We start from the raw sequence: 14,691 nt of genomic DNA, 5'->3' as shown, positions 1-14,691 counted from the left end.
TAAATGGCATTACGGTGTGTGGCGTATAGTGTAAGGGCCATTACGGTGTGTGGAGAATAGTGTAAGGGGCATTACAGTATGGTGTATAGTGTAAGAGGCATTACAGTGTAGGGTGTATAGTGTAAAGGGCATTACGTTGTGGTGTATAGTGTAAGGTGCATTACGGTGTGTGGCGTATAGTGTAAATGGCATTACGGTGTGTGGCGTATAGTGTAAGGGCCATTACGGTGTGTGGAGAATAGTGTAAGGGGCATTACAGTGTGGGGGGTATAGTGCAAGGGGGTTATGGTGTGGGAGTATAGTGTAAGGGGCATTACGGTGTGTGGAGTATAGTGTAAGGGCCATTACGGTGTGTGGAGAATAGTGTAAGGGGCATTACAGTATGGTGTATAGTGTAAGAGGCATTACAGTGTGGGGGGTATAGTGTAAGGGGCATTACAGTGTGGGGGGTATAGTGCAAGGGGGTTATGGTGTGGGGGGTATAGTGTAAGGGGCATTACGGTGTGTGGTGTATAGTGTAAAGGGCATTACGTTGTGGAGTATAGTGTAAGGTGCATTACGGTGTGTGGCGTATAGTGTAAATGGCATTACGGTGTGTGGCGTATAGTGTAAATGGCATTACGGTGTGTGGTGTATAGTGTAAGGGCCATTACGGTGTGTGGAGAATAGTGTAAGGGGCATTACAGTATGGTGTATAGTGTAAGAGGCATTACGGTGTAGGGAGTATAGTGTAAGGGGGTTACGGTGTAGGGAGTATAGTGTAAGGGGCATTACAGTGTGGGGGGTATAGTGCAAGGGGGTTATGGTGTGGGAGTATAGTGTAAGGGGCATTACGGTGTGTGGAGTATAGTGTAAGGGGGTTATGGTGTGGGGGGTATAGTGTAAGGGGCATTACAGTGTGGTGTATAGTGTAAGAGGCATTACGGTGTAGGGAGTATAGTGTAAGGGGCATTACACTGTGTGGGGGGTATAGTGCAAGGGGGTTATGGTGTGGGAGTATAGTGTAAGGGGCATTAGGGTGTGTGGAGTATAGTGTAAGGGGGTTATGGTGTAGGGGGTATAGTGTAAGGGGCATTCTGGTGTACCATGTAATGTGTAAAGACTCCCCATACACTAGTCCGATTTACCTACTTTTTATCCGATTGCGGTGGATCTGGCCGAGAAATCTGGTGACAAGTGGCCAAATCGGATGTGTTTGACCTCCAGTCCGATGCGCGGCCCCATGCACATGGGATCACAGTCAGAGGTCGGATGTGTTTGACCTCCAGTCCGATGCACATGGGATCAGAGTCAGAGGTTGGACCTGCTGCACATCCGACCTCTGATTCAGAAGGACGACTTGGAAATATCCAGAGCAGCTTGAGGGGGAATGGCCGGCTATACACTGCTGAGACAGTAGTGTATGACCACCTTAAGGGGCATTGGGGGGGGGGGGGCAAAGATTATAGTTATGGCCCTGCTTCTATCCAATACGTCTAAAGTCGCCATTGTGGACAAATCCAGAATCAGCGTCGCCAACTCACCCTCCCTTCCATGTTGGTAGAGCGCAATACTTGACACGAAACTAACCTTAAAGTATATTATAGTAATTGTCTGATGATAACGGTACAGATCCCGATGCTGTTATTACTAACTAGCTCGGGTTTGGTTGTGTAATTAGCATCACTCGATCTTTCTCCTTCTCTTGCTTGAAGCCTGACAGCTCTTCCGGCGGACCCAGGAGGTGGCTGATTAGTGTCATCTGTGTTCATGGGGCTTTTCCTGTAGCCATAATCCACAGACTTTCTATGAGCAGCAATTTTTTTTTATTGCTGTTTTGGGGGGCAGATGATTTGCCTTTTTTCTGTGTCTGTAGCATTTTGTAGATTTTTCTCCCGGAGAGGAGTTTGAAGAAGTCGTCAAGTATGGCTATCACTGCTCCATCATCTAGGTGATACACACTAATACGTTTACATGAAAGAAAACAAAACTAATAAAAGTTCACATTTTTAGAATTGGATCATAAAGGTTCTACTGCAGCTGTGGTAATAGTACTGCAGTGAGGTGAGCTGCTGTGACATCACTGGCACAAACCTAAAGTCAACCAATACAGAGCAAGTCTGGCAAACTGTTGCTCATTCTGTTCGGTTAGACAACACTTCCTTCCCACATACTGCAGAGACACACAAGGGGGCAGGATGGACACACGTTATTCTTCTAGAAGCACACCAGGTACCACATGCGTCCAGCTCAGTAGTTATATTATTTCATACATAAATGGCAATAGAATGAGTCGCTTGTACAGTATTTATTTTTTATTTATGTTACAACCTAGAAACCAATCACATGGCAAAAACCACTGAACTTAGCTAAAGATATTGTTAAACCCCGCAAAGGAGCAGAGACGACGGCTCACATTTGGGTCAGTCCAAGTGTTCATTTACTATATTGGATCCTGTTTGGTTTTGCCCTGTATGAGCCCAGACAGGGTTATCGGTTGATTGTTGCATGGAAGTGGCTTTAAAATGCGCAGATGTATGTACTTATCGCCATCAACATGGACCTGTGGGATAGAAACACAGACACCACAAGTCACAGGTGTGCGGCAGGAGGCAAACACAGACACAACAGGTCACAGGTGTGCTGCGGGAGGCAAACACAGACACCACAGGGCACAGATGTGCTGCGAGAGGCAAACACAGACACAACAGGTCACAGGTGTGCCGGAGGAGGCAAACACAGACACAACAGGTCACAGGTGTGCTGCGAGAGGCAAACACAGACACAACAGGGCACCGGTGTGCTGGAGGAGGCAAACACAGACACAACAGGTCACAGGTGTGCTGCGGGAGGCAAACACAGACACCACAGGGCACAGATGTGCTACGAGAGGAAAACAAAGACACAACAGGTCACAGGTGTGCCGGAGGAGGCAAACACAGACACAACAGGTCACAGGTGTGCTGCGAGAGGCAAACACAGACACAACAGGTCACAGGTGTGCGGCAGGAGGCAAACACACCACAGGGCACAGATGTGCTGCGAGAGGCAAACACAGACACAACAGGTCACAGGTGTGCCGGAGGAGGCAAACACAGACACAACAGGTCACAGGTGTGCTGCGAGAGGCAAACACAGACACAACAGGTCACAGGTGTGCTGCGAGAGGCAAACACAGACACAACAGGTCACAGGTGTGCTGCAGGAGGCAAACACAGACACCACAAGTCACCAGTGTGCTGCGAGAGGCAAACACAGACACAACAGGTCACAGGTGTGCTGGAGGAGGCAAACACAGACACAACAGTTCACAGGTGTGCCGGAGGAGGCAAACACAGACACCACAAGTCACAGGTGTGCTGCAGGAGGCAAACACAGACACAAAAGGTCACAGGTGTGCTGGAGGAGGCGGACACAGATACAACAGTTCTCAGGTGTGCTGCGGGAGGCAAACACAGACACCACAGGGCACAGGTGTGCTACGGGAGGCAAACACAGACACAACAGGTCACAGGTGTGCTACGGGAGGCAAACACAGACACCACAGGTCACAGGTGTGCTGCAGGAGGCAAACACAGACACAAAAGGTCACAGGTGTGCTGGAGGAGGCGGACACAGATACAACAGTTCTCAGGTGTGCTGCGGGAGGCAAACACAGACACAACAGGTCACAGGTGTGCTACGGGAGGCAAACACAGACACAACAGGTCACAGGTGTGCTACGTGAGGCAAACACAGACACAACAGGTCACAGGTGTGCTACGTGAGGCAAACACAGACACAACAGGTCACAGGTGTGCTGGAGGAGGCAAACACAGACACCACAAGTCACAGGTGTGCTACAGGAGGCGAACACAGACACAACAGGTCACAGGTGTGCTGCGGGGAGGCAAACACAGACACAACAAGTCACAGGTGTGCCGGAGGAGGCAAACACAGACACCACAAGTCACAGGTGTGCCGGAGGAGGCAAACACAGACACAACAGGTCACAGGTGTGCTGCGGGGAGGCAAACACAGACACAACAAGTCACAGGTGTGCTGCAGGAGGCAAACACAGACACAACAGGTCGCAGGTGTGCCGGAGGAGGCAAACAGAGACATAACAGGTCGCAGGTGTGCTGCAGGAGACAAACAGACACAACAGGGCACAAGTGTGCGGCAGGGAGGCAAACACAGACACAACAGGTCACAGGTGTACTGCACTACAACTACTACCACCACTGCCCACACATAGCCAGCACATTGGCCCTGTCCTCTCTTACGTGGTTATTCTGGTTCACACGCAAAGGCAAATTCACTCTCTAATGGACAAAACCATATGCACTGCAGGTGGGGCAGATGTAATTTGTACATAGTGAGTAATGCTGGGTACACACCAGGACGACTAGGGCCCGATCCCCTCAATCTAGATCCAATTCCGACCAATTGGATGTAGATTGTGTGCTGATTGGGCCCTTTTCTGTCCTGGTGTGGACCGATCCGATGCGCGGTCCCGCGGGTCGGTCGGTCGTTATTGAGATCCTACCTGCTGCAGGTAGGATCTCAATGACGACCATACAGCCGGGTGCGGGTCGCCATCGGTTGGTACCCGCTCACGGTGCACATCGTGAGCGGGTCATGCCCCCCCGCGTCACCGTGACCGGGTCGGACGAGCCACTGACGACCCGCTCATGATGTGCATTGTGAGGGGGTCGTCCTGGTGTGTACCCTACATTAGATTTGGGTGTTATTTTGTTTCTGTGCAGGGTAAATAGTAACTGGTTTATTTTTACACTGCAATATAGATATCAGTTTGAAGTACAAACCCCACCCAAATCTAGCTCTCTGTGCACATGTTACATCTGCCCCACCTGCAGTGCACATGGTTTTGTCCATTAGAGAGTGAATTTGCCTTTGCGAGTGAACCAGAATAAGCCCCTTAAACCGCTTCAGCCATATTGCTGACAGCCATGAATCTCTCCCACATATTGTGTTATACACAGATTGTAGCCTGAATCTTCATGCTGTGCTATGTAAGCTTGTCTGCTATATACAGTACACAGATCCCTGAGGTGCTGCCTGCGCCCTGCACACAATTCCCCAAACAAGCAAATCTGGTGCTGACGGTCTGCAGTCATTGGCTCTGCAATGTAGGTGGACAACTATTGGTAGACAGTCAAAAGGTCGACATGGTCAAAAGGGTCGAAAGGTTGATACGGTCAAAAGGTCGACAGTCGACATGGTCAAAAGGTCTACATGACCTTTTGAATGTCGACCTTGTGACCACAGCAACCTATTGAATGTCGACATTTGACCATGTTGACCTTTTGACCCTGTCAACCAATAGTAGTTGACCTTTTGAATGGAGACCAAGACATTACAGAACTAATATACCGTAACCGCACAGAGAGACTTAATAATTAGTCCCAAACTCCTGTCATTACCTTAACGTGGTACATTGTCCCAGCAACAGTCTGCGACTTGTACTCAACAGCGTGGAAAGTCTGGAAGGTCTTCCCGGCCTGCTTCTCCGCCTGCTTTCTTACCTATGGAGATAATACATAAGTCATCATACCGTGGTCACGTACACACCACACACGTCACTGGCTCCTGGTGAGCACGGTCACAGACTGCTCAGCCAAAAGCATGGCCCTAGGATTGTACAGTTGTCCCCATCCCATAGACACACACAGCTGATCACACTGGCCGGGTCCATCAGACACACAGTGCTGATCACACTGGCCGGGTCCATCAGACACACAGCTGATCACACTGGCTGGGTCCATCAGTCACACACAGCTGATCACACTGGCCGGGTCCATCAGACACACACAGCTGATCACACTGGCCGGGTCCATCAGACACACACAGCTGATCACACTGGCCGGATCCATCAGACACACACAGCTGATCACACTGGCCGGGTCCATCAGACACACAGTGCTGATCACACTGGCCGGGTCCATCAGACACACACAGCTGATCACACTGGCCGGGTCCATCACACACACACACACAGCTGATCCCACTGGCTGGGTCCATCAGACACACACAGCTGATCACACTGGCCGGGTCCATCACACACAGCTGATCACACTGGACGGGTCCATCAGACACACAGTGCTGATCACACTGGCCGGGTCCATCGGACACACACACAGCTGATCACACTGGCCGGGTCCATCAGACACACACAGCTGATCACACTGGCTGGGTCCATCAGACACACACAGCTGATCACACTGGCCGGATCCATCAGTCACACACAGCTGATCACACTGGCCGGGTCCATCAGACACACACAGCTGATCACACTGGCCGGGTCCATCAGACACACACAGCTGATCACACTGGCCGGGCCCATCAGACACACACAGCTGATCACACTGGCCGGGCCCATCAGACACACACAGCTGATCACACTCAGGGCCGTTTCTAGACAATTTAGCTCCCAGGGCAAAGAAAAAAAAATGCGCCCCCCCCCCCAAATACATAACAGGGAATAGAAGAAATTGCGGCGACATAGGGGGTGTGGCTTAATTTAAAAGGGGGTGTGGTTTAATATAAAGCGTGGCCTAGCAGGAAAACAATTACCTTACATCACACTTTTGCGACCTGCATGACCAGACATTGGTTACTGCAGGAGTTGTCATTGTCCTCCCGCACTTAAGTTGGCGGGCTGAAGGCCACATAGTGACATAAAAAATATAAAGGCCCACACAGTGACCTAGTACGCCTCACAGATCAAGGCCAAACAATGACAGGCTACTTAAATCATTATACACTATTTATCCATGATGCCAATTACACGTGACGCCGCACACTGTGATGACAAAGACACATTACATCGCACACTGTGATGACAAGTACACATTATGCCGCACACTGTGATGCCAATTACATATTACGCCGCACACCGTGATAAAAATTACACATTTTTGTTGCACACCATGATGACAATTACACATTATGTCGCACACCATGATGCCCATTAGACCCCACACTGTGATGCCCATTACACCCCACACTGGGATGGCAATTACGCAATACTCCCCACACCGTAATGCCCATTACACATTATGCCCCACGAGCTGCTGCTGCACAACTGATGCCGTTTACTAATATGCCCCCACAGTGCCAGATATGCCCCCACAGTGCCACACATATATGCCCCCACAGTGACAGCTATGCCCCCACAGTGCCACACATATGCCCCACAGTGCCAAATATGCCCCCACAGGGCCAAATATGCCCCACAGGTATGCCCTCACAGTGCCAAATATGCCCCCACAGTGCCACACATATATGCCCCCACAGTGCCACACATATATGCCCCCACAGTGCTGGATATGCCCCCCACAGTGCCACACATATATGCCCCCACAGTGACAGCTATTCCCCCAAAGGCCACACATATGCCCCCACAGCGCCACACATATATCCCCCCACAGTGACAGCTATGCCCCAACAGTGCCAAATATGCCCCACAGTGCCACACATATATGCCCCCACAGTGCTGGATATGCCCCCCACAGCGCCACACATATATGCCCCCACAGTGACAGCTATTCCCAAACAGTGCCACACATATATGCCCCCAGTGACAGCTATGCCCCAACAGAGCCAAATATGCCCCACAGTGCCACAGATATATGCCCCCACAGTGCCAAATATGCCCCCACAGTGCCACAGATATATGCCCCCACAGTGCCACAGATATATGCCCCCACAGTGCCACAGATATATGCCCCCACTTTGCCACAGATACATGCCCCCACAGTGCCAAATATGCCCCCACAGTGCCACAGATATATGCCCCCCCCACAGTGCCACAGATATATGCCCCCACAGTGCCACAGATATATGCCCCCACAGTGCCACAGATATATGCCCCCACAGTGCCAAATATGCCCCACAGTGCCAAATATGCCCCACAGTGACGGAAGCAGCATACAGTGACTCACTGTCTCACTCTCTGCGTCTCCCCCTGCTGCCATCGCCTCTGCTGCTGCCTCTTCTTCATCTTCCTTGGGGAGGGGAGGGGAGCGCATCACATGTCTCTCCTTCCCCTTCACTAAGCTGTCAGCCATTCATACATCGCGGGCTGTCTCCTGATTGGCTGACAGCCCAGTGACATAGTGAGAGAGGGGAAGGAGGGACGCACGATGCGCTCCCCTCCCCTCCCCTGGGAAATTAATCAGCGGCGCCGGCGGCGGACGGTGAGAGCCTGAGGCGAGCCGAGAGGGGGAGAAAGGGAGGCGGCGCTGGAGGAAGCTGCCGGGCGCCCCGGCTGTTTATTAGAGACGGACAAGCCGTGCGGCGCCCCGGGCTGCTGCACGGCTTGTCCGCCTCTAGAAACGGCCCTGATCACACTGGCCGGGTCCATCAGACACACACACACACAGCTGATCACACTGGCCGGGTCCATCATTCACACACAGCTGATCACACTGGCCGGGTCCATCAGACACACACAGCTGATCACACTGGCCGGGTCCATCAGACACACACACACACACAGCTGATCACACTGGCCGGGTCCATCATTCACACACAGCTGATCACACTGGCTGGGTCCATCAGTCACACACACAGCTGATCACACTGGCCGGGTCCATCAGACACACAGCTGATCACACTGGCCGGGTCCATCAGGCACACACAGCTGATCACACTGGCCGGGTCCATCAGACACACACACACACAGCTGATCACACTGGCCGGGTCCATCATTCACACACAGCTGATCACACTGGCCGGGTCCATCAGACACACACAGCTGATCACACTGGCCGGGTCCATCAGACACACACACACACACAGCTGATCACACTGGCCGGGTCCATCATTCACACACAGCTGATCACACTGGCTGGGTCCATCAGTCACACACACAGCTGATCACACTGGCCGGGTCCATCAGACACACAGCTGATCACACTGGCCGGGTCCATCAGGCACACACAGCTGATCACACTGGCCGGGTCCATCAGACACACACACACACAGCTGATCACACTGGCTGGGTCCATCAGACACACACAGCTGATCACACTGGCCGGGTCCATCAGACACACAGCTGATCACACTGGCCGGGTCCATCAGACACACACAGCTGATCACACTGGCCTATCCCTGCACTGCCTAGAGCAGGCATTCCCAACCACGGTCCTCAAGGCACACCAACAGTGCAGGTTTTAGTGATATCCAGGCTTCAGCACACATGGTTTAATCAGAATCCCTCAGATACTAAGGGGGAAATTTACCAATATGAAAAACCTAGTTTTTCGTATTGGTATTTATTTCCCCTACGGCTGCATACGACTGTTTGAGTCGTATGCAAAGTCGTGTTCCGGAGGGGAAATTACAAAGCAGTCAGATACGACTGCTTTGTAACCCTCCGATGGTGTAACCATTCGTATTAGCTGGCCATATATACGGCCGCTAATACAAATTTTTCTAGCAGTCTGCACGGATCAGTCAGATCCGTGCAGGCTGCAGTGTGTAAAAAAAAAATAGAAAAATAAATAAATTTAAAAAAAAATCGGCGTGGGGTCCCCCCCACAGCTGTAACCAGCACCAGGCTGAAGGAGCCGGGGCCGGTAATTAAAAATCAGGGAACCCGACAAATAGGGGTTCCCCGATTTTTAACAACCAGCCCCAGGCTCCAGGTCCGGGGCTGATTCCCAAAATACGGGGGACAAAATGACTAGGGGTCCCCCGTATTTCAAGAACCAGCCCCAGGCACAACCAGCCAGCAGGGTAAAGTCACAGCCGGGGGACACTTATGATATAAGGTCCTGCGGCCAAAACATTAACCCCCTGACCGGTCAGCCTGGCCAGGGGCCCTGGGGGAGTGGGGACCCCCCCAATGAAGGGGTCCCCCCCCCTCCAGGACTTACCTGACCAGGCTGAAGCCTGGTACTATCCCCGATGCCCCTGGGCGGTGGGCATCGGGCTGACTATGGTGTAAAAAATAGAATAATCGATTGTTTTTTACTGTGGCACTACAAGTGCCAGCAAGCCTCCCCAGCAAGCTGGGACTTGGAGAACCACAAGTCCCAGCCTGCTGGGCATTAAAGGGCCCGCTGGCACTTGTAGTTCCACAGTTAAAAAAATAGTACACAAAACACACTGACACACATTTAAAATAAAACTTTAATACATACAAAGCCCACACATACTAATACTTACCTATCTTCTTTCCGTAGGTAGCCCTGGTCCTGATGTCTTGTGTCGTCTTCGGGATCTATGTCAACGTCCTTCTTCATGTCGACGTCGCTGTTGGCGATGGCGTCCGGATCCGACGAAATCCATGTGGAAGCTGTGGAAGGAAACCATACTCACCTGTCCCAGCGCGACGTAGTCCAGGTAAGGGTCTTGGCAAAAAAACAAACCGACACCCCGAAACCAGCCAAACAGTTGAGCCGCACGGTACTCTGTGTACATCGTGCGGCTCCGCCCCCGAATGCCGCTATTGGCCGCCTTGCGGCCTAGCGGCTCCTGATTGGCCGCAAGGCGGCCAATAGCGGCATTCGGGAGGCGGAGCCGCACGATGTACACAGAGTACCGTGCGGCTCAGCTGTCCGGCTGGTTTCGGGGTGTCGGTTTGTTTTTTTGCCAAGACCCTTACCTGGACTACGTCGCGCTGGGACAGGTGAGTATGGTTTCCTTCCACAGCTTCCTCCATGGATTTCGTCGGATCCGGACGGGGACGCCATCGCCGACAGCGACGTCGACATGAAGAAGGACGTCGACATGGATCCCGAAGACGACACAGGACATCAGGACCATGGCTACCTACGGAAAGAAGATAGGTAAGTATTAGTATGTGTGGGCTTTGTATGTATTAAAGTTTTATTTTAAATGTGTGTCAGTGTGTTTTGTGTACTATTTTTTTAACTGTGGAACTACAAGTGCCAGCGGGCCCTTTAATGCCCAGCAGGCTGGGACTTGTGGTTCTCCAAGTCCCAGCTTGCGGGCGAGGCTTGCTGGGACTCATAGTTCCACAGTTTTAAACAATAGTTATTTCATCTAGATTTTTTACACCAAGATCAGCCCGGTGACCACAGCCCAGGGTCACCGGGGACAGATTATTCTATTTTTTACACTTGAATCAGCCCGATGCCCACCGCCCAGGGGCATCGTGGAAAGTACCAGGCTTCAGCCTGGTCAGGTAAGTCCTGGAGGGGGGGGACCCCTTCATTGGGGGGGTCCCCACTCCCCCAGGGCCCCTGGCCAGGCTGACCGGTCAGGGGGTTAGTGTTTTGGCCGCGGGACCTTATATCATAAGTGTCCCCCGGCTGTGACATTACCCTGCTGGCTGGTTGTGCCTGGGGCTGGTTCTTGAAATACGGGGGACCCCTAGTCATTTTGTCCCCCGTATTTTGGGAACCAGCCCCGGACCTGGAGCCTGGGGCTGGTTGTTAAAAATCGGGGAACCCCTATTTGTCGGGTTCCCTGATTTTTAATTACCGGCCCCGGCTCCTTCAGCCTGGTGCTGGTTACAGCTGTGGGGGGGACCCCACGCAGATTTTTTTATTTATTTATTTAATTTTTCAATTTTTTTACACTGCAGCCTGCAGGGATCTGACTGATCCGTGCAGGCTTAAAGCAAATACGACAGGGAAAGCAAGGTGTATTTTCCTGTCGTATTTGCGTGGGTGTTTCACACCACTTAGCAGCCGTATTATCAGTACGGCTGCTTAGTACATCAGGAACCACCATTCTTTTGAATGGTGATTTCTGTCGTATTCTATCGATGGTGTAGGACATTCGTATTTGTAAATACAAATACAAATGTTCCATCTTTAGGAATACGAATTGATGTATTTTTGGGATTGTAAATCCCGAAAATACAAATTCGTAAAAAAAAAGGTGTATTTCTCCCTACGAATACACCTTTTTTCTACGAATCCATTTTGGTAAATGTCCCCCTAATTGTCACCTATGCTCAAGCCTGGATATATACAAAACCTGCACTGTTGGTGTGCCTTGAGGATCGTGGTTGGGAATGCCTGGCCTAGAGGCAGAGAATGTTGTGTCTAGATAGGGGATTTGTAGTGAGCTCTGTGATTGTGCAGCTAAAGAGTTAATATATTTCTGTGACCGGACGCCTGCCCTTAGCTCTGGCTACGCCCTTCGGATCCACAGATTGCGGTACCTGGTCTCACGGGACCTGGCCAATAGGGGATTCCCTGTTACCGTCAGCAACCGCCTGTTACTGACTCCGCCCACTACGCAGTGGGCGGGGTATCGCTGCCACCACCAGACTCCTTATACGTGGCGCCTGGAACCACGGTTACCTCCTCAGGACCAACCGCTGGCACCTGAGTACTACCTGCGGGAGTGTATGCGTCGACGCGCTGCTGACACACTCCTGGCTGGCGTCAGTGGCTTCCCCTCTGGTTCACGGCCCAGACCTCTGCTTCGGTAGCTGGCAGAGCGGAGCTTGGAGGACGCTGGATACCTTTACCCAGAACAGCCGGAGAACGGAATTATTGCGGTAATTCTGTTAGTCGCAAGATGGCAGAGACGTCTTGAGGCAAGAAGATGTTTATTTGCTCAAAGTTCTTAAAAGAACTCTCTCCTAGAATAGGAGAGTGCAGCATACAGCAGAATGTTTACAGCAGGCCAGGTAGAACAGAGTACCACTTTGGGCTCACAGAGCCCTGCTTATATAGGCAGAAAACTCTTTGACATTGTCAGATCCTCCCCCATACATTTACAATTTGCATCTCAATCTGATACGTTACTTCCCGTGCATAACGAACCAAGATTACATACTACAAAGGATAAATCCAATTTCCTTAGAATATATAACTTTCAGGAACAGGGGAGATATTTATCTCCTGGTAGCATGTTTACATAACGAAACACAAATGTCTGTGCCTCATCAACACCTCACACACAGGATGTCCTGGGCTCAGGGACCCATCACATATGGTACACAAATTTCCTTATCACCTTTTACACAGGGCTTCAGACACAGAGCCTACTCCCTGCTGTGTTTTGGACACTCACAGACCTTCTGACAAGAGGGGCAGATTAACATTTCATTTCCCCATCACCAAGATTTGCTAAATTCCTCCCCCCCAGAAATGTACAAAGTGCATTGTAAGTCCAGAATGCATTCCTCAATATTCAATACAATATACACAATATATGATGCAGTCCTAGCTCAGTGCCAAACATATATTACATAAATACATATAATCTGTGCCTGGTGCCCAGCAGCAGGCTACAACTTACATCAGTACTGCAGCAGGGGTCCTGTCCCAGCTCAGTGCCTGGTGCCCAGCAGCAGGCTACAACTTACATCAGTACTGCAGCAGGGGTCCTGTCCCAGCTCAGTGCTACTCATACAGTTTAAAACAGGGCAAGTGCCCTTGTTCTGAATAACGGCCAAGCACGGATAGTTAACCCCTTCAGTGCTGTAGCCGCCATTAACCCCGTGTGCTGGGCTCTCCGGCCACACACAGGTATCACTTTTTTGTAAATTTGGTGAGAACACATTTCTCATTATAAGCATGAATATACAGGGGATAGATCAGGGTTACCAATCCTCCCGGATTCAGGGGGGACCCCCGCTGTCCCCCGGATCGCGGCATTAAAATGCCGCAATCCTCGGGTCTCAGAGGAGGGGGCGGAGCTAAAATGACACAATCGCTTCATTTTAGCCCCACCCCCTCCACGGAGATCCCTAAATTCGCTGGGTTTTTTTTAGCATGGGGGCGGGGCTTAGTGATGTCACGCTTAAGCCCCGCCCCCTGAGCGGCTACTGAAACTCTCCTCTCCGGGCTTCTCCCGGAGAGGAGAATAAGAAAGTCGGCAACACTGGGATAGATAGATAGATAATACACAGCGTCCCCCCTAGCGTCCCACTGACCTGGTCACATATATACTGTAGATCAGTGGCGTAACTATAGCACCCATATGGGGGCGCCGGGGGGCTGCGGGGCTATAGGTACACCTCCCCCCAATCCCCCGCAGGCTTACCTATTTAACTGTCTGCTGTATGGGGGCGGCAATTTTGTGGTGGTCCTCAGCAGAAGATTGGAGCCGCCGGGACCAGCGCGAAAGGTAAGGCTGCGGGGGATTGGGGGGGTTTGCATGGGCGGCGGGGGGGCGCCCAAAACGTAGCTACGCCGCTACTGTAGATAGATATACAGTGGATATATAGCTAGATAAAGATAATATGTACAGTTGATAGAGATAGATAGATATACAGGGGATAGATCGATAGATATATAGATAGATAGATATATAGATAGATAGATATATAGATAGATAGATAGATAATACACCGTGCCCTCTAGTGTCCCACTCACCTGGTCACACAGAGATTGTATCTCACTATTTGCAGGATGAGCTGGGGTGAGTCCCCCGGGTACTAGTGCCATGGTTGTAAAGTCTGTGTCTCTCCTGTTTCTACTGTCACTCTCTCTCTATATATATATATATACACCCAAACCAGTAATGGGGGATGGGGAGGGCCCCACCTCTATAGGTGCAGCTCCATACAGAGTCCCGGAACTAGGGACACACCTGAAAATTCCGGAACACCCTGGAATCTGTGAAAATAAAGCCCTCAGGGGAGATAGAGATACTGCTGCAGCTTGTGGGCTGTGGGTTCTGTCAGCTCCCGGACTGAGGAGTCTGTCAGCCCTGCAAAGGGGGCAGCTACCAAACTGAGGGGTCTGTCAGCCCTGCAAAGGGGGCAGCTCCTGA

General features: G+C 51.2%; 1 protein-coding gene across 1 annotated transcript in view; it reads right to left on the bottom strand.

Annotated features, from left to right (window-relative positions):
- Positions 1-2,291: 2,291 nt before the first annotated feature.
- Positions 2,292-14,691, bottom strand: part of LOC146058362 (cystatin-A1-like) — a 32,921-nt gene continuing 20,521 nt past the window's right edge. The window contains exons 2-3 of the mRNA XM_083170646.1: positions 5,406-5,507; positions 2,292-2,542 (exon numbers count right to left, since the gene is read on the bottom strand). Coding sequence (XP_083026772.1) covers positions 2,423-2,542; positions 5,406-5,507 — 222 coding nt within the window. The 3' untranslated portion in view covers positions 2,292-2,422. The remainder of the gene's footprint in view (positions 2,543-5,405; positions 5,508-14,691) is intronic.

Source organism: Crinia signifera, chromosome 2, assembly GCF_055691185.1.
Source record: "Crinia signifera chromosome 2, ASM5569118v1, whole genome shotgun sequence".
NCBI lineage: Eukaryota > Metazoa > Chordata > Amphibia > Anura > Myobatrachidae > Crinia > Crinia signifera.
Note: the sequence above shows the minus strand (reverse complement) of the source record. Positions and strands in the feature narration are given on the sequence as shown.